We start from the raw sequence: 24,497 nt of genomic DNA, 5'->3' as shown, positions 1-24,497 counted from the left end.
CTCAAAAACCCCTAATCTGTCTGTCCAGCAGCTTTAACCAGCTAGGCTGGTGTCACTGCCTTGGCTATATTATTTGTATTCCAGTAGCGATGATGTCCTTCAACTCAAAAACCCCTAATCTGTCTGTCCAGCAGCTTTAACCAGCTAGGCTGGTGTCACTGCCTTGGCTATATTATTTGTATTCCAGTAGCGATGATGTAACTGCAGTTTTTAATTTACTGAACAGAATTCAAGGAAATGTGCCATGCCTAGTGCATGCTCACTGTCTTTCATACAAGGCTAAATCTCAATTAGTGGGAGTAATGAGGAGCTAGTTTGGATGAAGCTTAAAGTTGGGTTGTCAGTACATGTGCAGCTCAAGCAGTAAGAGAATGGTTTATATTTTTGTGCCTTCTCCATTGCAAACGGTACTTAGGGCAGTGGTGTGCATGCTGGGTTCCTGCCAGCAGTGCTTGGTGCTGGTTGCTTTACAGAGCTCTCCTGCAACTGGTGCTGGGTTTCGTGGGCAGAACGTGGTCAGACTATCTTGGTCAGATCATCTGGAATTGGCCATGTCTTGTAGTTGCTGAAGAGCTTCTTGTTTTCCAGATGCTTGAAAAGTCTGAGCAGAGCAGGCAGATATTTTTCCATTAACACATCATGCAGCTAGAGGTTTTCCTATTGCAGGAGCAGAGATGGCAGCTGGGACCAGAGGAGCTGTATCTTTGTTTCCCTATGGTTTCTGTGTCATATCTCTGGCTTTTGAGACCAAAGCTTTTCCTGGTGCTTTGTGTGTGCCTCTTGTGCTAAAATTGAAGGCAGCCCCAGGTGCTAGGAGCTTTGGTTCCTCTCCAGGTGCTCCTCAGATGGCATGAAAGCTGGGCTTTGGAGCTGAATTTTGGGGGTACATGTTGCAGTGTGGGAAGGAGCACGTCCAAAAGCTGGGCTTGGCCTGCATAACTGCAGCTGTGGCTCTGGTCTTGTCTGTATCCTCCTTGCATTGCTGTGATGTGAGATATTAATTCCCTTTTGATGTTGTGAAGTCATGATTTGGTTTAATTTACTTCAGGGTATTTCACTTTGAACTCATTAAGAGCTCTCTCATGAATGTCGTTGACCAGAAAGGAGACACCTCTGTGATGTGAGCGCCAAGGATGAGTTTGCAGATCTCAAGCAGTGCTTAACAAGGGATGATTGGAGGAGTAGGGAGGTCCTTGCCAGCTCCCAGTTTCCACAGAGTTCCCACCACAGGCCTCACTGCTTGCCTGGAGATGAAATGCGAGATCTGATATGTGAGTCCTTGGGTGGATGGCCCATCTTGGAGGTATCCCTAGTGATGGAGAGCAACTGTTCAGTTGTAGTCATTGGTGCTGTAGGTTAAGGACCTTCTTCTTGAATCCTTTCTGACTGGGTCAGTAAATGTACTAAGGAAATTAGTAAATTGAGTAAATTATTAAGTCAGTAAATCTAATAGGGATTCAGGGTCTGCCCTCCCTTCACTGAGTTTAAGTAATGATGATTATGTATGTGTTCAAACTGCCAAGTTAGGACTTGTATCCAGACTGCTGCTCCAGGCCTGCTGTCCTGGCTTTTAGCTTCTGGTCCAGATCCAATACATTAGAATTAATGTATGTATATTGGCGAAGCTAAATAGACCTTAAAATATGATAGATATTAGTGAGATATTGGTGTGTTCTGTTAACAGCTCTGTTTCATATATATTTCTAGAGATCTCTGTTTTGAGATAAAATTTAATAAACTGGAGGACATAACAAGCTTTTATGTGCAGCAAATGGCTTTTGTGACCTGTTTTCAGACAGAGCTGAAAGTTTACGCTGGGGGCTGCTGAGCAGTGCTGCAGGCCCCAGTGCTGCTTTCCTCTCTGAAGAACTGGTTTTAGTCAAAAGGGTAAAGAAGGAGAATAAGAAGAATATTTTAACGAAGTTTACTTGTGAAACTGCAATGACACAAAATAGATGAATAAATTTGGTGTAATAGCTGTTTTCTTTATAGGAGTTTGACTATTAGGTAAGTCAGCCAACTCACTTTGCTGAAGGCAAGTTTCTCTAGGTGGTAAATTTCATCCTGAATCCCTTCAGGGTTCAAGTCTTGTTTATATTTATATTTATTTCTATTTTTTATTTTTCAGATTGTGAAAGTAATCTCTCTTGCAAACTGAAACTTGCCTGTGGCGACTCTTCTATGGCATTGACTCTGAGCATTGTCCAGACCTAATTAAATCAAAGCATATTGATCAAATAGTTGGCTTCCTGCTTTGGTTTTGTGTTCTCCTCACTGTTTTTTCCCTGGTGTCTGTGTATGTATTTAGGAGAAGAAGTGGAGGAAAGAAGGACTTCTGCCTCTCTTCCCTTGAAAATAATGAAAAAATGTTGGTGAGAACTGGGGCTGTGTAGGGGAGGAAAGATTGGAGAGGAAGGGTAACCTCTAACGTGGGAAGATATGTCAGGATTTTCAAGGGGGAGGAACATCTTTCTCTGCTATTTGCCAACACATTTCTATAGGGCCCCTGCCAAAAACTTCCCCTAAGTTAGGGGCTTTAGTCAGAGTAACTACAAAGAAGTCTTTGTGACAACAGTGCTGCCTCTTGTCCCCTCTTCTTTCTGGTGGCACAGGCAGCTTAGGCCGGCTCTGTTTTTGGGAACATACAGTGTCTTCATGGAAAATGTCAAAACGACAATAACAGGGCAGTTCTGCTTGACCAAATGAAACATGAGGTTATGAACAACGTGATGAACAATATGAGCAACAGCAAACCTGTTATGGATTCAGTCCAACTGAGGTGATAAGATACTTTGTGTTTTACTGTGTGTTGTATAGATGGCTATGTATATAGGTGCAAAATCGAGTAGAATGCAACAGGTTTAAGCTTGATCAACCATTTGCAAGTTGGTAACTGTTCTATAGGATTTTTGATGATCCTTTAATTTTTATTAATATCACAGGCCTATATTAAACACCATCACATCCTCTAGTATCTTAAATTTAATGTCTACTCTGTTAAACATCCCTGAGCCTTCAGCTTTGAGCCTGTAGTGATAGTAACCAAAACCAGGCCCCCAGTGCTTCTCAGAATTGGTTCCATTGATGTTATCTACCCTTTGCTTCTAACATATATTAAATTTGTGTGGGCGCTGTAGCATCTCAGTCATGTTTATGACCTCATCTTGTCTAATGCATAAAACATATGGTACTTGTATGGCATCCATATGAGTAGTATTTATGCATATGTATCTGTATGTGTTTCTATATTTGATCCATGTGAGAGCAAATATCCCAGCTTAAAAAAAAAAAAATTAAAAATTCACAGGAGAGTAAATGCTACCACATCTCAGAGTAAAGACTATACCATACTGATTATAAAGTTTTGCATGACACGTATGAAACTGTTAGTAGCACCTTGGCATTGAGGAAGTACCAAATAAAATAAGAGGATGAATCGGTGCATGATATGTGGTTATGATGATTTCTGATTTTCCTTTTCATACTTTGCATAATGGGGAAGGAGGGCTTGTCATCATCATGGAAACAGGAGAGCATGGTGATTAAGAAGGTTGTGGGTCTTTTGTTCCCTGGGTGTATGTGGTTGCTGGAGTGTTTGTTATTGCTGTGCTCAGTGACAGTTTGTTCAGATTACCTGCACAAGTTCAGAAAATGGAGACAATGTGTTGCAGTGCTTCTGGTTGCATCAAGAGAATCATGACCGGCAGATTGAGGGAGGTGGTTTTGCTCCTCTAATCTGCTCCTGTGAGGTTCCACTTGGAGCATTGTGTCCAGTTCTGGAGCCCCCAACACAAGAAGGACATGGAGCTGCTGGAGCATGTCCAGAGGAGGGCCATGAAGATGATGAGAGGCCTGGAGAACCTCTGCTACAAGGAGAGGCTGGGAGTGCTGGAGCTTGGAGAAGAGAAGGCTCCAGGGGCACCTTGTAGAGGCCTTCCAGAACCTGAAGGGGCCTGCAGGAAGGTTGGGGAAGGACTTTTTATAAGGACATGTAGTGACAGGACAAGGGGAAATGGCTTCAAACTGGATTTAGACTAGTTATTAGGAAGATACTCTTTATGGTGAGGGTGGTGAGACACTGGAACAGGTTGCCCAGTGAGGTTGTGGATGCTTCCTCCCTAGAGGCATTCAGGGCCAGGCTGGATGGTGCTGTGGGCAACCTGGTCTCATGGGAGGTGTCCCTGCCTATGGCATGGGGCTGGAACTAGGTGATCTTAAAGATCCCTTCCAACCCAAACCATTTTGTGATTCTCGCTGGACAAAGTGCCAGACAGTAGGATCCATAAGTTGACTCTGTTCTAGAACACAAAGGCGTCTAGCTAGGATTTTTTGAGGAGAGGGAAATATTTCTGTCTGCAGCAGCGTTACCACTGTGGTCAGTAGCTTTAATTTTGGATTAAAAAAAAAAAAAAAAGTGCTGCAGAAAGCCGGTGAGGAGGCATTGGAAATTGAAAACTGGATGTCCCTGTGGAGACTTAAGTTAGATGTTAGAAGGAAATTCTTTACCCAGAGGGTGGTGAGGTGCTGACACAGACTTTCCAGAGCAGCTGTGGTGCTCATCCCTGGAGATGCTCAAGGCCGGGTTGGATGGGGTCCTCGGCACCTGATCTGGTGGAGGGCATCCTGCCCACAGCAGGGGGCTGGAATTGGATGGACTTTAAAGCTCTTTCCAACCCCAAACCATTCTGTGATTCACTTGTCACTGGGTGCGTGGTCAAGGGACCCCCACCCTGAACAGACGTCTGTCTCCAGTGAATTGTAGCCATGTGTCTGAAAAAGGCCAAGCTCTCTTCCTGTAGAGCTTCCCAAGGGACTGTGAAGGAGTCTCTGTGGCATGGATTCATCACTGCCTTCCAGAAGGAAAACCCTGGGCTTCTTGGGCAGGTGGCAAAGTGCCCCTTGCTTCTGCAAGGAGAGAGAGGAGTGTTGGGATCCCGCTGCTGGAATTTTGGGGTTTCAGTGGACTGGGACATCCTTAGGGCTACCTTACGATATGGTGGGTGGAAGAGTCTGATTTGGAAAGATAAAAAATAGTTTTTGAAAGATTTAAAATTGTACTGTGTTAAAGTGCCTGTGGCAGAGTTGCTTGGCACACACATTTACAGCTGATAGTTCCTTGGCATTGCAAGTGTGCTAACGCCTGTCTGCATTACTTGAGGAGCAGAAATGTCCTGCAACATTTAGAGCTGGATAAGTCGTCCAGCTTGTCCAACAAAGAAATTTTTGTCACTAAACAAAGGGCTCTCTTAAGGAATATATGGATGCTCAGAATTTGAGTTTTCTCTGAATTTATGCTTCTCTACGTGGATTGAATCACTGCACTGGTTTTTAATAGATCCCCTCTGGATTTATGTGGCTGCTTCTCAGATTAACTCTGATCCAGCGCATGAAATAAGATGCAGTGGTTGCTGTGCTCTGCTTCTGTCCTGCTACTTGCAGGCAGTTGGTTGAAGTCTGCTTCTGGCTTTTTTTGTGCATATAGTAGTTAGAAAATAAGTTGCACAGCATCCTTGTTTCTGATTACACTGACAGTGTGTGCATGTTGCTACTTGTTATTTTTAAGCAGACACCCAATACCTGCTATCTTGTTGGTTTAATTGAATTCCGCCTTGTGTGAGAACATGCTGACAAGTCCAATCAGTGCCTTCAGTGAAAGTTTAGCAAGGGGAGAGAAAGGAAATTAGGTATATGGCATGTTATAAGCTGGTAATGGACTAGTCATGATGATGCGTAGTGGGAGTTTTTAGTTTCCCCCCACTCCTCCTTTGCTGGGACACGTGTGCTGTTTTCCCTGTGGCTGCTGTCAGATCCTGTCGTGAAATTCAGAACCGTGGTTTGCAACACCTTTGGAGCAGGATGTGGTGATTCTCTGCAGGAAGGAGCTCCTGGGGTGGGGCTGGCTCCGTGGGAGCTGCAGAGGAGAGGAATCCGGGCTGGAGGGTGCAAGCACAGCACGGAACTCTCGGATGCAGACCTGCTCTTTGCTGTAAGTAAACCTGTAAAGCTACAATGGGACCAGATGAATGCAACTTGAAAGGGGAACGGAAACTTCTTTTCCTGTGATGCTGTTTCCTTTGATTTTTTTTTTTAAGTAGCAAAGGCTTATCTGCCAAATAAACCTGCGCTGTAAGAAGCAGGGGTGGGCAGAAACTCTGGGAATTAAAATCTGTGAGTCTTCAGGTCTCAGTGTCTGGGCTTTGCATATTTTTGGAGTTGGTAAACTTCGATTTGCTGGAGGACTTATCTGCATCTAGAAGGGAGGGTTTGCCTCTGGCTAGTGTGCCCTTTGCATTCATTTAAACAATCCCCTTGTCCTGTAAAAGTTGATCTGGAACAGCTGCATGGATCTTTTGTATCACAGCTATTTTCTACTTTCATTTTCTTAACTTCAGCTTCTGTTTTAGTTTTCAGCATCTTCCATGCTCTCCTGCTCGCTCTCACTCTGTTGAATATTCAAACTCTCAATCTGTGCATAGACAAAAATTATTATTGCTTTGAACTTACAAATAAGATAAGTGAATTCCCACATCCACTCTGGGAAAGGAAAATATTCAGTCTGAAATATATTTTGGAGCTGATAGGAAAATGCGTCTGGCAAACAGTTTGTGCTAATTCTATACCTCTAGTACCAAGGCACCATCTCTCTTATCATCAAGAGTATTGCATGAAAGCTCTGTGTTTTAATAGTAACTCGGTGTGGCTAATTAGTTTGCAGACTCTTTGAAGAAGCTGATGTACTGACTAAATAAGCTCTTATTTTTCAAAGCAACTAAAGGCACTCTTAATTTGCAGAGCAGATACTCGTAACACTGCCTTTGGTTTGCATGCTAGGAGCCAATGTGAAGCCAACGCGATATAGGCTCTGTGCTTGCAGACAGGCTTACTCCAGTGCTGTCTGTGAGGACTGTGAGGCTCGAGGGAGGTGTCTGGGTCACTGGCACAGTGTAAATTTATGCCACTGTGCTCGATGTATCTGGTAGGAGAGTGTCGGGTAATGAATGCTTTTGCATTGCTGAAGTCGATGACGGTTTTGTCCATCTCTTTGCTGTTCTCAGGCAAGTTCACCCCAGTAATGAAGAGCCGCCCTGAGTTTCTAACCAGATGACAAGGCTGTTCCTGAAGCCCGCATAAAGAGGCCATAGTTATTAGGAGATTTATGGCTTTGAAAATTCTGATTCCCTTCCTACAGTTTGTTGACAGCAAGGATTTGCAGTGAGTGAATAACAGATGACAGTCACCAAAAAGTTTACTATGGATATCTTGTGACATGGTGCTGGTCTGCCTCATTCTAGAGCTGAAGGAATAACTGAGAGGTCCTAAAAGAAAATTAAATAAAATTGTAGCCCCATGGGCCCCATCAGTACATTTGTGCTCATAGCTCTGGGGCAGACAGAAGGAAGAAACAGGGAAGCCTGAGCTTTGTTTCCTTACAGTGCCAAGGGCTGGTGCTGCAGCTCCTTGCCCCAGGGAACCTGGTTCATGGCCTGGGCTGCTGCTGGAGATGTTTCTGTGACCCAAAAGGTGCTCAGTGTTGGAGGGGTGCTTGCTTATTTGTGGCTGGCAGAGTGCTTCCAGCAGGCTGGGAGAACTGTGAGAGTGCAGCAACTTCACTCTGCTGCCTGACAAGTTAAAATCATCTGCGAGCACTGATCTGTTGGCCCTCCAAAGAGGGCATGTCTCCATCTTGTGTTGCAAAACTGAGTGAAAGTTGGGAAATGTTTATGGCTGCTGCCATGCGCGCTTGTTAATTCTTCTCCCTTTTGGCCTCATCCAACTTATGGCGGTGAAAACAGAGAGTGAGGGTGTAACTAGAAGCTGATTTTTAATGTGAACATCCAAGACAAGAAGCAGACATACTACAGACAGGCACATGTATATCTGACATCGCCCAGCTCTCACTTTTGCAAGCTCTTTTGCTGCAAGCTGCTGGCTGCGGTTCCTTTATTGGGCATGGTGTTTGGGAGTAATGCTCCAGGCTTTTGGTAAATTGCACAACTGGAGTTGGTGACATCCTCAGCATCCTCTGAAACCAGGCTGTGTGCAGCAGGAGTGGGGAGTTGCATTTACTTTGCAAAAATAACCCCAGCCAGGGAGCTCCAATGGGAAATGCTTGTGTTCATGGGAGACTGCAGAGTGAGTGGTGAGCATGGTTTGCTTGCTCAAAGAGGGCGAGGTCTCCTGGACAGATGTCAGGAATACCAAAGCCATGTTTGGCAGTGGGGCTTGGTGTCAATGGGTGAAACTGCTGGGTGCACGAGGTGCCTGGTGGCCATGGTTGGGGACTTGGAGAAGTTTGGTTTGGCGGGGGCTAAAGCTTTGATCCATTGGATTTACTGTGTACACAGCCTGTTGTCATAGCCAGCCAGTAATGAAGTAGTGATTTTGTTAAAGAGCTAAACCAGCCTTCCCAGAGCACAGTCCTTGAAAGACAGCGATGTCACTTGCGAGAGTGGCTTAAAAAGTTTTTGGTGTGCAGTCAGATTGTATTTCCAGACTTTTCCCCTGCATCGTTAGAGGGTTAGGGCTTCCTTCTTCTGGTTTTAACAGGGAGCTGAATTTCTTGCACTGGCTCTGTGTTTTTTGGCTTTGCGAGCTTCGTGGCCAAAGCAGAAGCTGTGAGCATGAATATGGAGGGCACTGTCCCCCTTGGTAATGAGGTAGCAGCTGATGAGGCAGCTACTTTCAGTGTTATGACAAATACAGGAAAACACCAAGAACTGAGTGGTCTTTTGGAGGTGGGTAGCCCTTGTTGCCAAATTCTACCCCTTAAAGCCAATAAGGGCTGTGAATTTCTCTGTCTTTAGATGCGCTCAAGGTCAGGCTGGATCAGATTGAGCACCTGCTGGAGCTGCAGTCGTCCCTGTTTGTTGCAGGTGAGTTGGCCCAGATGACCTTTAAGAGCCCCTTCCGACTCTTAAGATTCTGTGATTTGTTCCTTCCATATCTGCCCCAGCCTTTGTGGGGTTGCTGGGAGCCTGCCCATTCCCTCTGTTTGTAGGTTTCTTCTCAGCAGTTCAGCTGAACGTGCTGGGATAAGGCTGTGCCCAGAATCTCACTTCTTCTGTAAAATAGGCTTGATTAAATTTTCTGGCTCTCCTGTTCATTGCTTCTAGACATGCAAAGCCTTTACTTCTCAGTGGAGAGAAGTATTTTGAGAATTACGGATGATGTGGGAACGTAAACAATGTGATTTGTTAAAACAGCGTTGCAGAATTTTTATTATTTTTTTTTTTTTTTTTAATTTTAAATATCATTGCAGAACATTTCTGCTGGCATAGAAGTCATTCATGAGTGTGCATTTTCCTCTCGTTTGGGGCATTTGTAGTGATTTCTGCATAGAGAAAGATAGGAAGCTTAACTCTGGAGAGCTGGAATAGCCTGGTACTATGTGGGGAGTGGGGTGAAGAGCTCTCCCTGTTTCTACATCTCCAGGCAGATATATTGTATACAGCAGATTCTAAGTACAGACCATTTCTGTTGGTCTGATCTCAGAGATCAGTGCTACATAATGACAGTGGAAAACAGGAGCTACTTGGGGACTTGTGGGGAGAAAGGGAAGGTGTGAGCTGGGTGAGTACATAGAAGACGCTTGCTTCAGAGGCACTGTGGTCCTAAAATATTGTGGAGGGAAGGTGGAGAGCCCTGGACGTGCAGTGGCACAGTGTGAAATAGGCAGCAAGACTTGGGCACTCAGGGTACAGTGGGTGGAATGCTGCCCTGAGTGCGTACTGTATATGTGGGTGGTGTGTGGGTCATGCATGGGTGGGTTTTGACCTCTTCCTTTTTCCTTGACTTGAGGCATGTGTGCTTTTCAGTCTGGTGATTTCATGTTTTGCAAATGTGAACTTGTTTGGACTTCCCAGTTCGGAGTAAGTCTTCCACCTTGGGAGGAACATGGCAGAAAAGGAAAGTTGCTGCTGTGTATGAATGAAGATTTTTCAAACCATCAAGAGCACTCCATGAAAACTGATCTGAAATAAAGTAAATCTTTACTTTGATGCTTTCTCTCGGTTTGGAAGTCAAAATATCAGTGTCTCTTCATTAACATTTCTGAGATTTGTTTTCTAATTCAGAAGTACTGTTTAAAAAAAAATAAAAAAAGCTGGACACCTGAACTAATGATAGAAAGCTGTGTCTCAGAAATTAACAGTAACACTGGCATTGAAAACTCTTTGAGTATTGCTTCATGACTTACTGCAGCTGCTGCAAAAAGTAAACAATAATTTATTTGTATTCCAGTCCAAAGTGTGATCTTTGCAAATGAGCCTTTTCTGTTTGGGTCCTTGTGCTTCTCCTGAAGCAGAAAATTGTGCATGGGCCTGATTAAATGGTAGCCCTGGTCCGTGCAGACTTCGCTCAGATGAATGCATTGGAGGATACTCTTGTAACGGAGCAGTTACCAAGTGTCTGGGCTAGACAACAGCATAGCCCAAAAGGTACCACAGGAAACTGTTGTGCTGTAGCTGACCTGTGTTCTGGGGTTACTTTGGCATTATATAGGGCTGGCTGTAGTGTGATCCATGAACACAACACTGATGTACATCAGCACATAGCACAGCAACTGGAGTGGCATGGAGTGGGTGCCTGGCACGTGCCTGCTTCTGGAATTTCGTGAGATGAATTTGGTTGAAGCTTGGGTGACTACCAACTGTGTGAACCAGTGTACAGGGAGCATGAGATTTGTTTCAGAAGTGTATTCTTGGTATGTACACAAGTGCTGTAATAGAGAAAAGCTGTTGATGGCAGCCCTTGGTTGTGAGGGTGTTGAGAGAGACAGGGGCTAGAAAGCAGACTGAATCTCACTCTTCCTTTGCAGTTTTTGGCCATGTTTCCTCTTGCTCGATCCCATAGTGACAAGGCATAATAATCACTGTCCTGCAGTTTGGTAAAGTGTTGCATGAGCGGAGGAGCAGGCAAAATGAAATCAAGACATTTTAGAAAGCATATTTGGTGAAAATAGAAAAGGCTTCTCCTTAATCCGTTGTTAGAGGCAGTTATGTTTGGATATGGCTTTTAGGGGGTGGCAGCACTCAATCACCCCTGCACTGCAGCAGCATTACCAAATGGCATGAAACAACTAAGAGTGTCTGGCCTTGCCCTGCCCTCCCAGGGAGAGTACGTCCAGCTCTGGACTACAACAGGAGAACATAATGTGTGTGAGAAAGGCCACATATCCAGGTAAACATATCTTTCCAGCAGAACTAACAAATGGGAGCTGGACTGAATTGAGCCACCATTGTTTGTAGGCTGTGCTGTCAAAAAAGGAGCAAATTGATTTTGTCAGCTTAATCCTTATTCCCTCAGAGTCCCAGACCTGAAGAGCATTGTGTGCTTCTGATGTTCAGGTGCAGTTGTGGGAGTTAACCTGTTTAGTAGGATCAGCTTTTTTGTAAAGCTTGAGTCCAAAAATTGCTGCAATCTGAAGGCAGCATCATTCTTGTCTTTTCCTAGCAGAACCATTTGATCTGTGTGCTGCATTCTGGAGGTCCCTGTTCTCATCACTCTCTGACTATAAACTCTGACCATGTTTCTGTAGCACATGTGGCAAAAACACATTTTTGCACTGTGTCAGCATGATAGCTGCGATCTAATCTCTCTCCTTTCCACACCTGCAGTGAGGATGCGATTAAGCTGGTCTGCAGGAAGAACGTGTGGCCTTTTGATTTTAGAAAACAAAGTTGTGGGGCTGCTCAGCTGAGCAAGCCAGAGCCTCTCCCTGCAGCCTGCGAGCTCCTATCCTGGAGCTGCAGCTGTGCCAGCAGTGCCGGTGGGAGCGGAAGCCTGGCCTCGCTGCTGCTTGCTTTCCTGTCCCTGCGTGCTCATGGGAACCTGATCAGAGCACCGAGCCGGGTTAAAGCTCCTTGCATTAAGGTTTGAGTTTTTTGGGTGTTTGCTTTTGGCCGTGTTAATTTAAAGCTGGATCAGTTCCCAGGTTGGTTCATTTGTATGGCTGCCCAAGGGTTGTGCCAGCAGCCGAGCAGGATGTTGGGTGGGAGGAGAGCTGTGATGTTTCGTGTTGGCTGATTGTGGATTTAAGGTGTTTGTGAAACTCTGATGCCACAGCTTTGCCACCCTGCCCCTTGCAGCAATTCTGTGGGTTGGCCCTGTTGTTTTTTCGTTGTTTTTTTTTTTTTTTTTTTCTGCAGGCTTGCCTGGGTGCTGCAAGCAATCTGCAAGAGCAGCAGCAGGGGAAGAGGAGTTTAATTCTCCCTAATTCAAGGCCACATCATTGCACTGATATCAGTCAGTAAAGTGTCTTGACAGCCTTTAGTCATGGCCCTGTGTCACAAGGCTGATCTTAATCTCATCCTTCTGTGAAAGCCACAGGTAGGGAGTGAGTCTGTGAGAACACAACAGCAATCCTCTGCTCTCTTGTCACCTCTTCCCAGAGCTGGAGACTTCACGGTGAGCCTGGCAGAGGGGTCTTCTGGATCCAGAGGTGTGTGTGCACAGTCTTGCAGACTTCAGCTCTGGAGCTTTTGTTCTTATTAATCTTAAATTCTCTCTGCTTTGCTTTCTCTGCTGAGCACTGAAGAGCAGACCTTGCCCCGTTTGTTCACTGATATGCTGCCTCTCTGACTTTTTGGTGTTGTGCTGATAGCAGCCAGTCTGTGAGCAGCTCGAATTGCTCCAAGGTGAGCACGAGAACGAGGACAGCATGATTGCTCGAGGCTGCTGGCAGCCTTAATCCGAAGGAGGGATTGCGTCTAATCAGCACCCAGCATGCTTGTACTGGCTTAGGAAAGGCCACAGAAAAATACCTTGAAGTTTAACTTCGAGATTCATTTTTCCTTGAAGGTTTCAGTAGGTCTAGTTGCACTCCTGGCTGTACAGTTAATGGTGAAAAATTTGCAATATGGATTCAGAGTCCTGTTCTCTACAGCAATACTTGAGCTATATACTAAGAGAGAAAACAGCATAGCTCAGGGAGCTGCAGCCACAGGAGGCTCTGGGTGGTGCTGCTCATGCCTGGCGGTGAGCCAAGGGCTGAGAGCCACTCATCCTCTTCTTGGAGGTGAAAGTTCTGTCCGCACCTCTGGCTGCTTGAATGCCCTCCCTGGATGCTTTACGTCTCTCAGCTCTGTGAGCGACTTCCCGTGCTGTTTCTGCCTCTCCCCCTGCTTATTAAGGCAAGCAGAGAACACCATGTCCCCTGTGTGTGCCGTCACCTGCACAGCCTGAGACAGGATGGGGCTTGTCACAGCAAGGCTCTGGGCTGAGAGCTACCTGGCTCTTTCCTGGTGCAAAAACGTGATAAAACAGCTGGCTTTGCCAACACTGCTCATTTCAGCTGAGGTGAGTTGCGGCCAGAGATCAGTGTCCTCCAGGAAGGCCCCACACCCCCATGGGGTGTGCCCCAGCCTCTTGGTGAGACCCATGAGCTGTGGTTCAGCCTGGGCTTTGGGAGTGATCTTCATTGGCCGTGTTAATGCACACCTGAGTCTCATCTGAAGAGGTGGAAATCTTATAAAAGTGCCCTCTGGTGTCTGCCAAAATCTGCCCACGGTTTTGTGGGTTTTCTTCCACAGTGACTGCAATGGGGTGAGGGATTCACGTGGAGCTTTTGATCAGTCACTATCTGTTAGTCATCAATTTGCCCTGACTTACCTGAAAAGCAAGTTAGCTTGGTTTCCTGTGTCATAGAGAGATGGTTTGTTAGTTTTAGCTCCTAAATCCCCCTTGAATGTGGAGACTTCGGTACTGTGAGGATCTACTCTGCCTTTCATCCTTCCAGCCCAGAGAAGATTGAGTTTCAAGACATTTCACCATGCCAGAGTCCTCCAAAGCAGTGTGTAACAACTGGCGGACTGTCTGTCCTGCTGAGGACACCGCAGGTCTGCGGCTCCAGCAGCTATCGGCGTGATATAAATTCCTCCTTCGTGCCCTGGTGAGCTGCACTGTGGGCGAGGGAATGTCCGTGCGTGTCATTTCCACTCTGTTTTCTGATCAATCAGGATGAAAGGTTGTGTAGAAATGCGAAATGGTATTATTAGTGTAAAATAAACATACTTCTTCAGTATTTCTGATCTTAAAGTGGATCCAGATGTTCTCTTACAGCTGCCAGGCCTGCTTTGGTTTTCATGTAGTTCAGCGCAACCGTCTGTAGTTGTTCAACAGAGATGGGATGTGACAGAGTTTGTCACAGCACACTCTTGTCAAATCTGTAGGTCTTCGTATTTGCACACTCCTATATGTAAAATGTAAAGATGTCTGAGTTTACCCTACACATTTTCTAAGTATGATGCTGGACGTGAATGCCAAGAAACTTGGAGTACACTGAGCTAACATACTGATCTGTGCAATTGCAGCGTAGGGCAGAAGTGGGATATGACTACATAACTCAAAAGAACCTCCAAAGGATGTGTCTGTCTCTCAGTAGCTCAGATGGAAGAGAAGAGGGGAGTGTCCCCTGATAGCAGCCACTAGCTGCATTTTTTAACCTGTGGTTGAGCTTTGCCAGAGGGAATTTTACTGTGCTGTTTAAAGTGCAAAGTGATTTTTCCCTGGTTTTAAAGATTATTAAGATTTCCATGGTTTCTCTCCTGCAGAGAAGAACAAATCTGCCTGCTGCTTAAGGGCAGTCTTTTATTCAGGCTGAGGTTTTAGCAGAGCTGGAGCTAGAGCAGGATGAAAGCAGCAAAAGCGGCCATTCCTTCTGAGCATGTCAGTGGGAAATGTTTCCAAACTGACTCTTTGGTGATATCTTAGCCCTTGCTTGGGGAGATGACACTACAGTGGAAATATCGAGGTTCGATGCTTGTTGTCCCTCCAGGGTCTACCACCCACATGGCTGGGTTGGTTTTGTGGTCTTTGGTGTTTTCCTGTTCCACTGGGACTAGGATGTCCCGAGGTTTACCTTTATATATGCATATATAATAATAATAAAAAAAAAAAATAAAAATGATGTATATATATGTGTGTGTATATATACATATATATATATATGTATGTATATATATATATATATATATATATATATATATATTCTTTTCTTCCAGAAATGTACTCAGCCTGTTCCATGATTCTCCAAGAGTTTTTTTGCCACTTGTTACTGCAGAGCTTGTGCAGCCTCTCCTTGCCTCCCATTGCAGAGCTATGGCGTTGCCTCCCTGGGCTCTGAGTTATTGCATGGGACTTGAGATTTCTTTCAGGTGTAAGGCAGGGATTTGGGTTGAGTTCCATAGGATGGGAGCAGCCCCTTGTATGCAGGGAGACAGGATTCTTGGCACTACCTTACAAAGCCGGGCAAAACCAGGAAGCATGGGTGAGCGTTTTGTTGGTAAACTGTTCTGCAAATGATGCATTACCAGTTAGTGAAATCTCTTGCTTTCAGTTGCAGACTCTAAGAGTGGCTGCCCAAGGGTTTTAGCTGGTGCATGCCATGCAGGGCTTCTTGCCAACCAGCACAGGATAGAGGAAGTTAAAAACCTATTGTGATTTACAGTCTCGGTTTTCATTAAATTAGGTCAATCAAAGCTGCATTTGGGAGATTTTTGCTTCTTGTGCCTTTTTCATCTGAGCTCATGTTTGAAGTAGCTGAAAACTTGCAGGCAGCAGCTGATGCTGTGTGCTGAGAGCTGCGGATGCACACAGACTCTGATCCTGCCCAGCCAAAAAATCCCTTCGGTGCAATGATGGCTAAAATCTCTGTGGATGCTCTGCTGAGACTGAACCTAAAAAAAGACATGTCTGCTTAGCACACATTAAATCCCTGAGAAGTGAATTCTGGGGTCCTGTACAGCTCTGGTGGTTTTTTGCAGTATAGAGGCTGTATAGATATGTTTTATTGAATCCATTTCTTTATTTCCCTCTGGCACCTGGATGCTCCTGGACTGATTGAAAGTAATTAAAAATCTGCAGGTTCTCAGTCTTTTAATACATTCTTTCCTGTCTTTTGTCCTGTGCTGAAGGCCTGCTGTGCTTTCATGGGGTTTTCTGGCTTCTTTCTTAAATAGGGAAAGAAATGACAATGGAAAAGGAAGCCAGCTAAGTAGGCAGCACATGCTTAGCAGAGCTTAAATGTGGCTCAGGCTCCCTGGTTAGCAGCCCTGCCTACAGATCTAGGGTGATACTGACAATGACCGCAAATACTCCATGTATTAGATGCCTATCTTGTAATGTGAGCATGGTGTTACACCATGCTGCTTTTCCAACGCAGGATGCCTGATTTTCGATTTGAAACAAGCTCTGGGGTAATGATGCCACTTATTGCATCACTGGTACCCGTCCTTGTGGAAGCTGGACATACCCTGTCCGGAAATACCAGAGATCATCTGGTGTGCATGGTCCCTCACTGCCACTCAAAGGTAATTGATTCCTGCCCCAGAGAAAGCATTCCTTTTTCTTCATGGGAATGTGTGCTTTGAACTGCTGAGAAGCACTCAAGAAGACATAAAACAGTGAGTTACTACAGGTAGCATGCCTGGATCATCCTGCCATATGGAGTAAATCAGTGTGGCCCCTCTGACTTCAGCACAGCTGCTGCATCATTACTGCTTGAGTTCAGGCATGAGTTTCTGTGGACAGTAGATAGAGAAGAACAAACTGTGTTTGTTCTGTAACTTCTTTCTGTAAGTTTGCATGTTACAAGCAGAGTGAACATGTTACAAGAGGAGGTGAACTAAACTATTTTCTTCTTTATCAAATGACTTTATTTGGGATATGCACTAAGTTCCCCCTCTGCTTGGTTTCAAAATCAGGCAGTTGCTTACTGCTTGCACTTGGTTACTGGCACTCAAAACTACAGCCGCAATTAGTTTGGAGATAGTGATCAGTGTTTTAAATCTCCCACGTTGGTGCACCTGCAGGAGAACAGGTCTGGCAGAACGGGCTCTGCTCCAAGCAGGCAGGGCAGCACCCATGTGAGGCACGGGGCTACTGGGATACTAGCAGCTCTTCTGTGTGCCAGCAACAGCGCTATCAGGCTTATGTGTGATGGATCAGAGTGTAGTGGTATTGCTGCAAGCAAAAGTCATGAATTTTAATCAACTTTACTGGCTGCCTTGAAATTTGAGTTGGAAGATAAATGTGAAAAACAGGCAGCCCGTATTGTTTCTGGAACAAAACGGCCCCTCTTCTGTTGATTAAAAGCATTTTTCTTTTAACTTGATAATCCAAACTACTTCCATCTTAGTTGTGGAATCTTTTAGGCAAAGCCAGCAGGTCCTGCCTGCCCCAGCTGCCTCCTTGGGCCTGTGTCACTTCACAGCCATCCAGACAGCTGGGCTGCTGCAGCCGCAGTGCTGTTTGAGGATGGTTTGAAAAAAGATGGGTTTAAGATTTTATTTGGATATGTATAGATGTTCTCTTCCCTTTCCTTTCTTTCAGGAGGCTTGCCTTTGTGGAGAGTTCAGTCTGTATACATTTGGGAAACCTGTTTGTCCCTCAGCTCAATTGCTCCAGGGCTGTACTTATGTGGCTGTATTCATTTGGGCATCAGACTTCCTAGTGAAACACAGGCAGTCTGACTGGTGCTGTTGTCTGGGGGACATCTCAGCTTTATGAAGGGGTGGGCTGAAACTACCAGCTAATGTCTGTGGGCAAAAACATACCCGTTGTGTGTTGCTTTCAGCCACTGCCAGGCTGGTCCAGATTGCTTTGAGTAATGGAGAGAGCTTTCTTCACCCATCTGCAAAGAAGTTTGCTTCAGGGGTTATCAGAGCTGCTTTTCCTGTTTTGCCGTAAGTCACCTCTATGCAGGAATAGCTTTGAAGAGTTGTGTTTAAGGCCAAACAACTTTTAAGAAAGGGAAGGGTAAAATTCCCCCACAAGCATCAGGCAGGGAAAAAAGGGTGGAAAACTCCCGAGTTCCTCCTGCTCTCTCAGACACAAGTGCTGTGTTATTTTCTCTTAGGACCTCTCATGGTTTAACTCCACACCTATTTTCTCATCTCATCTCCTCTAATAGCTGTAGGCTCACCAACTGCTCTGTGTTAGTGGAAAGTTTATTGCAGCTGCACCAGAGGGTTATTTGGTGCTCTGGGAAATTCTTGTCACTTTTCTAGTGAGAAAGACAGTGGAGTTTTTTGGTCTAAATTAATGTGAAAGGGCACATACAAACCTGTTAAATACACATTCCAGCTTGTTTGTACTCCTCGTTGGTCACACCCTTGGCTGAAAACCCAAATATTTCAAGAATTTGGATTGAGGTACATGCTTTCCCAAAAGAGGCATGAAGTTGGATTCCCCTCTTGCATTGATGGGTGCAGTTTATTTAAGGTCACTGAGTATTTGAAGCAGAAATGCCGTTTTCTACAAGGCACGTTCAAAGCCTTTGGAAGGAAGGTGATGGTGTGGTATGGGGACCTGGTGGCTGCTCCATGCCCAACTGCAATGACTTAGCTCCTGCTTTGTTTGGAGTGTGCCTGCTATAAAGGAAACTTATTCCCATTCATGGGAGCCAGGGTGCATTGTAGTGCCATGCTTTGCTGTACTGAGGTGGTTGGTTCAGCATATGCTTAGTCCTGTGGCTGATTTGTTCCCCTGGGGCCCTGAAAGAAAGTTGGTATGCCTGGGCAGAAGATGAGTTTCTCTGAGGAGACTCATTTCAGATGCAAATCACAGAATTGTAGGGGTTGGAAGGGACCTCCAGAGATCATCGAGTCCAACCCCCCTGCTAAAGCAGGTTCCCTACGCCAGGTCGCACAGGTCGGCATCCAGGCAGGTCTGGAACATCTCCAGAGAAGGAGACTCCACCACCTCCCTGGGCAGCCTGTTCCAGTGCTCCGTCACCTCACTGTAAAGAAGTTCCTGCACACATTTGTGCAGAACTTCCTATGCTGCATTTCTGGCCGTTCCCCCTTGTTCTGTCTCCACACACTGCTGAAAAGAGTCTGGCCTTGCCACTCTGCTCCCAACACCTTGGATATTTATAGACCTGGATCAGGTCCTCTCTCAGTCTTCTTTTCTCAAGGCTAAACAGACTATTTTTAACTTTTCAGAATTTATTTATTTATATTAATCCCCCCCACTGGAACTACTTTTTTGCTTTGCTTTGCTTGCTCTTGCCATTTTGTGTTGCTGTGCCATTGGTCTGCAGGTCAGGGTGCTGGGTAGCATTACCATTTGGTAGCATTACCAGTTGTTCTGTTACTGCTGCCTGAGTGTCTGATAGGGCTGCTGGGAGGCAGCACTGAGATCTCTGATTGTCAGTGCAAATTTCTAATACCAAAGGAAAAAGGAGCTTCTGCAGATGCTTGGAGGTATCCCAGTGTGTCCTCATTCTGAATGCAGCTGTGCTGCCCAGAAAGTCGTGCAGGCGGGATGTGGGGTGAGCCATTGCTAACACATGCACCTCTTCCTTGCAGTTACCTGGCCGAGCAGTGCTGGAATGGAGGCTTTGTCTACCTGATCATGTTGCGCCGCATCAAGCGCAAAGCCCCTCTTCCTCCCTCCAACGGCAACAACAGCAACAGCTGTGACCCCAAAGCCAAGCCCAGCCCTGAACCTGCTGACAGAACAGCTCAGAATGGGAAGAGGACCAGGAAGTTTGGGGTCATCACAAGGACGCCAGGCAGCAAGGAGAGCAAAGAAAAGCCAGAGCACGGGAATGGGCACTGTACCCCAATGGAGGTGGAGGTGGCTCAACCGGAGGCCCCTGAAGCAGAAGTTAATGCGGAGGAGCAGCTGCGCAGCGCTAGGGCACAGCACCGGTCCCGGCTATCAGAGGGCAGCGTGATGGACATCGCTGATCAGTCAGCCCAGGTAGGTCTGCTTTGAGGTTTTGTGGAGAAGCAAGCAAATTTTCTGATGCGCAAGAGGATTAAGGGAACTTCTAGAATGATTTCACAGGTTTCATTGTGTTGTCCTCTGTGTGACAGACTAAGCTGCTGGGATGTTGAGTTGCAGGCATTGTGTACAAAACCAGGAGACAGGAGGATATGAGAATTAGGTAGTAACTGTGAGGAATTTTTGCCACGTTCCTTCTGTGGTGAAAGAGAAGGTTGTTATTTCTCAGACTTGTCAGTGTTGGCTTCAGGAACTCTTTTGTTGGAACAAATGTTGACCTTGAGACACTGAGGCGAGAGGGGTCAGTGAAAGATGTTCATTTTGACCTCTTAGGCTTCATGTCTGAGTTCGATAGGACCTTAAAGCTTCGGTTAAAAGTGGAATTGAAGTTTCCATTCTTGAAGAGAAGCAGAATCAGCACCAGACCTTGGCGCAATTATTAGCATTACAAAGCTTGTTTGAAAAGTGCTTGGGAGCCACATGGAAGCTGCTGTGAGTTTTGCTCCAAGTTGGTGGGATGGATGATTTGTTAATGTCTGGGATGGCAGTGGGTGCAGGACTTTCATTGCTTCTTTCTTCATCCTAACGGAGATCTTGGGGTTTGCCTGGCTAGAATTGCAGCATTGCTGAGTGGAGAAAAATAACCCAAGCCTTGATTAGGTTTCAGTATGCATCTGTCACCAGAAGAGCTGTCTGCCAATTTTTTCATAGACACTGATAACATAAACAGATGAATGCTGCTGTGCTGGGCTCAGGGCTTGCTGCAGCAGCTGCATTTGGTTTTAAGACTTCAAAGATGGCAATGCAGCAGTGTGAGTGGACATCTCATCCCTAATGTCAGCTGGGGAAAGCATTGGTTTAAACCAATTTTTCTGAATTGGTACTCCCCTGTACTAGTGCAGAGTGATGTTGGTTGTTAGATTAAGCTAACTTAACATAAAAAGCACTGGAGGGGACTAATCCAATTTTTTTAAGTGCTGGTCTTAAAGAAATGTAATTGAGAAAACCTATTCTTCCCATCAATGAGACACATTTGATTTCATGGTGCAACAGGGAGGGGAAGTATGTACCATTTTTGTAAATTATGTACCATTTTTGAAAGCCTCATAATTGCAGTCTGTAAAACCCTTCCAAAGAAAAACATTAGAACTCCATAAATAAATAAATCCAGCCCATTGGTATTTTGGAGACTCCAGTTCATATAAAAACTTAAGGAAGATTTTATATTTTCAGCAATCTGTTCTGGAGATGTCTAATTAAAAATGTTATAAATGAAGATGGCCAGAGTATGTTTTGAGGAAGTCGACGCCAAGTATGAAGAAACTCGATTAAAGCCTTTTCTTGCTGGTATTACGTTGATGTTTTGAGTCACCATGATCCAACAAGTGTATTATTAAATTCAGAATATACATGTGTCAATGTGAGCAATAAATGCGTTTTTAATGCAAAGCACATATAAGGTGGTTTTCTAAAATGTAAACGCTTAGTTGAGTCACTGGAAATGTAAGAGCTATAATCTGTGCTGTTGTGGTGTATCTGTCACAGAGCCTGCTGGGAGGCACAGTCATTTAGCAAAATTGCTTCTCTCTCTCTCTCTCTCTCTTAATTTTTTCCCCCTTAATGTTTTGCTCAGAGATATGACCTCTGTACGTGTCAGTATTAATTACATTTTCCTAACATCTGAACGTGGAGAATTGTAAGTAGTTGAGCCTGAATGGCATGCCCTGCACAGCCTTTGCTTTTTGAAAACAAGGAGACCCTACAGATGCCCATCACTTTAACAGCTGTGTGGTAGCTGCTGTCGGTAATCAGCAGCTTAATTCAGCTTCTTAATGAATGGTAAATAGAGACAGTAAATAAAATTTTTGGAAGTATTTGAGTTCTGTTAAAACAAAACAATTTAAAAAATAACGACAATCAAAGGGTGAGGATATTTGGAAGCTTCAAAAGTCGCTTAAAGCTGCATTTCCAAAGCATGACCTGGCGGTCAGGCATGTGAGATCCAGTCCTGTCAGGAGTCTTTTGAACACAGCATCCAGAATGGAGTGTCAGAAATTGCAGCCTTCCTCCTTCCAGGCTTCAAAGCACAAGCCAAACCTTTCACAGCTTTGGGATGAGTTATCTCTTCCCGGACAGGGACAGGGTGCATTGGCAGGGCACCTTCTCTGTGGGGAAAACCGGCCCATCCCCGCTGCCTGCGCGGTGCTTGACGTCTCCTCCATGCGTTGGCTAATGGAATATCCAGAGCTGTCAGCCCCAGCACCTTTGGGGAGCAGTATATTCGCTGTGTGTCATTGAGAGATGCCTTGCAGCAGGCTGGAGGTCAGCTGCGGGTGGGAGGAAAGGCTTTGGGAAGGAGTTGCAGCACCTGCGTGGCTGCAGGAGGACTTCTCTGGTTCTCCCTCTTCTCATTCCCCTCCCCAGCCCCAGGATGCAGATGGAAGAATTACAGAGCTGGAATCTTGGCTCCAGGAAATTCCCTTTTTCTCCCTTTAGGAAGTTCATTTGAAGTTAAAGCAACCAGAATGCAGGGGAGAAGAGGTTGGAGTAAGTCTGCTTGTCTTTGGCTGTTGCTCTGCTGAACCCAGAGGTCAGCTCGTGGCCTTGGAGTTGTTGTGCCAGGAGTGCTTTTGAGGCAGCCACGTGCCTTGGGTGTTGTTAGCTTTCCTCTCCCACAAGCTCGGTGTTTTTCTCTTGTTTTGTCACAACATGCTGCTAATAACAGCAGTGCTGAACTGTAAAATGAGAGCTGAGACGAAAACTATTTGTCAGATGAACCTGCCCAGAGATTCCAGTGCTACTGGCTCGTATGCATGTGTCAGTCCCCTTCAGGCTTGCTTTCATCTCCCGGATCTTGGTCTGTCTCTCCTGTGCATTTGGCATTGCTATTGCTATGTATAAACAAATCTGCTAGACTGTTTGTTGGTATGTAACCTCAATAAATATTGTACCTGTCAATTAGCAGTCAGCATCTGATGTTTACAGGTGGCTAAGTTATGCTGCGATATTTTTAGAATGAACCAGAGTGCCCCTTAAAAATGTGCAGATTCAAAGCTGCAGGGCTCTGTCTGCCTGGCAGGAAGATCTCAGAGGCCTGGAAACCAGATCTGACCTTGGAAAGGGCCCAGGGAGTCGTGCATAGTGATTTAAAAACAGGCAATCTCTGAGCCAGAGTAATGACCCATCACATCCTGGGGAGATCTAGGAGCTTAAACGCAGAAATCAAAGTTTGCTGCTTTTATTCAGTGGCTTGAAACCAGGTGGTATTTTCTAGGCTGGTAATTACAAAGGCAAGGATGTAAGATGAGTATGGGAGGAGCTGGGGAATGATAAAGAAAGGGAAACAGGAGGTTTCCTCACAAGATACCAATTTCGTGGTTTCACTGTTTTTACTGGGAAGACAAAATCACTTGATTTTGTTCTCTGTTTCTCTGTCACAGTTGTTTTGGAAGAGATGTGGACTGTTTTCTCAGCTGCTCAGAACTGAGGAGTGCTGAGAAGTTGTCAGATGGGGACCAGAGGTGTGAACTTGGGACTGTAAGGAGCCAGAGTACCTTGGCAATGAAGGTGGTTTTTCAAAGGGCATTCCATTGAATCAGGTCTCCTAGTATGGCAGTTGAGGCTTTCATCAGTGACCCAGAAGTTTGGTTGGTGATGGAATGTGCCAGAGCACGAACTGCTGCCTTTCCTTCCTCCTACCCCAACACGATGCTTTGAGAAGTCCTCACTGGCTTAGAAGAAAACCAGAGATGCTTCCAGAAGTCTCTTAAATTTACACTTCTGCATTAGGAAAGGACTGACATCCAGATCCAGAAGTAGCAGTTTTGATTAGATGATATGTAGAGGTGACTGGGTGTCAAGGAGATGCTCTCGGTAAAGGCAGGCAGGTGAAAGGGGTTGGGGTGTATGTCTGAGCACTTGTCTGCTGCAGCAGGCACATGGCATGGGAGCAGAGCTGCCATGTGTGTCCTGTATGGAGAGCAGTCAGCATTTGCTGGCCCATAAAGTGTTTTTTTTGTCTTTGTGAGGTCAGCTTACTACCTATTAAAAAAAGGAAAATAGGGGAGGTCATATTAAAGCTGAGTCTCTGAGAGGTTTCTGAGGAAGTGAGATTCAGCAGCACTTTGACATTGTGGATGACAAGGGCTCTGTGTTGCTAACCCACATTATTCAGCAGTGAGTTCCAGCTATGAAGCAGCACGTGCAGCCAATTTTGCTGCCTTATGATCCAGTTGGGCCTGTCTTACGTAGACCATAATTCTCCCTGTACTCCTGATTGTATGCACAGGTGCACATGGGTGTGTGTGTGCACCTACAAGACCAGTCAGATGTTTGCCAAGGAGTACTTGCATTTATACTACCTCAGGTGAGCAGTGCTTGTCTGCACTTAATGAGAAAGTTGTCTTTGTTCCATCCCATTACTGCTTGCTTATTAAGATGGCATGTCTCAGGAAAGGTGGAATGCTTTTGAATTGCATGTTGTTTTGCAGTTATGGAAGGTTGACAGCTTTCTGTAGCAATATTTACCAATCAGTGCTGGTAAATGTCAGTCGTACCTTTCATTTTGGCTAATGCGAAATGTTTCTTATCTTGCCAAGCAGAAGAATAAGGCTAATGGTATGTTACAGGAATCAAAACACGAGACTTGACATACTGTACCTACTATAAGGATTTTCCTGTTTTTCAAATGGGGTGGAAAGAAAAATTGTCAACCATTTTCTGTACCAAAATGCAAACCTTGCTGTGAGTAGGATACTTCCAAGGGTAAG

General features: G+C 45.3%; 1 protein-coding gene across 11 annotated transcripts in view; it reads left to right on the top strand.

Annotated features, from left to right (window-relative positions):
• Nucleotides 1-24,497, top strand: part of PDZD2 (PDZ domain containing 2) — a 198,823-nt gene that overhangs the window by 111,768 nt on the left and 62,558 nt on the right. For 8 of the 11 annotated variants that reach the window (XM_048931119.1, XM_048931117.1, XM_048931121.1 and 5 more), the window contains one exon: nt 19,308-19,704. In XM_048931119.1, the coding sequence (XP_048787076.1) occupies nt 19,308-19,704 (397 nt within the window). Of the gene's footprint in view, nt 1-5,845; nt 5,987-8,802; nt 8,874-11,792; nt 11,872-19,307; nt 19,705-24,497 lie in introns of those variants that run through there. The other 3 variants (XM_048931122.1, XM_048931126.1, XM_048931127.1) reach the window with 3 other exon arrangements.

Source organism: Lagopus muta, chromosome Z (genome assembly GCF_023343835.1).
Source record: "Lagopus muta isolate bLagMut1 chromosome Z, bLagMut1 primary, whole genome shotgun sequence".
NCBI classification, from domain to species: domain Eukaryota; kingdom Metazoa; phylum Chordata; class Aves; order Galliformes; family Phasianidae; genus Lagopus; species Lagopus muta.
Note: the sequence above shows the minus strand (reverse complement) of the source record. Positions and strands in the feature narration are given on the sequence as shown.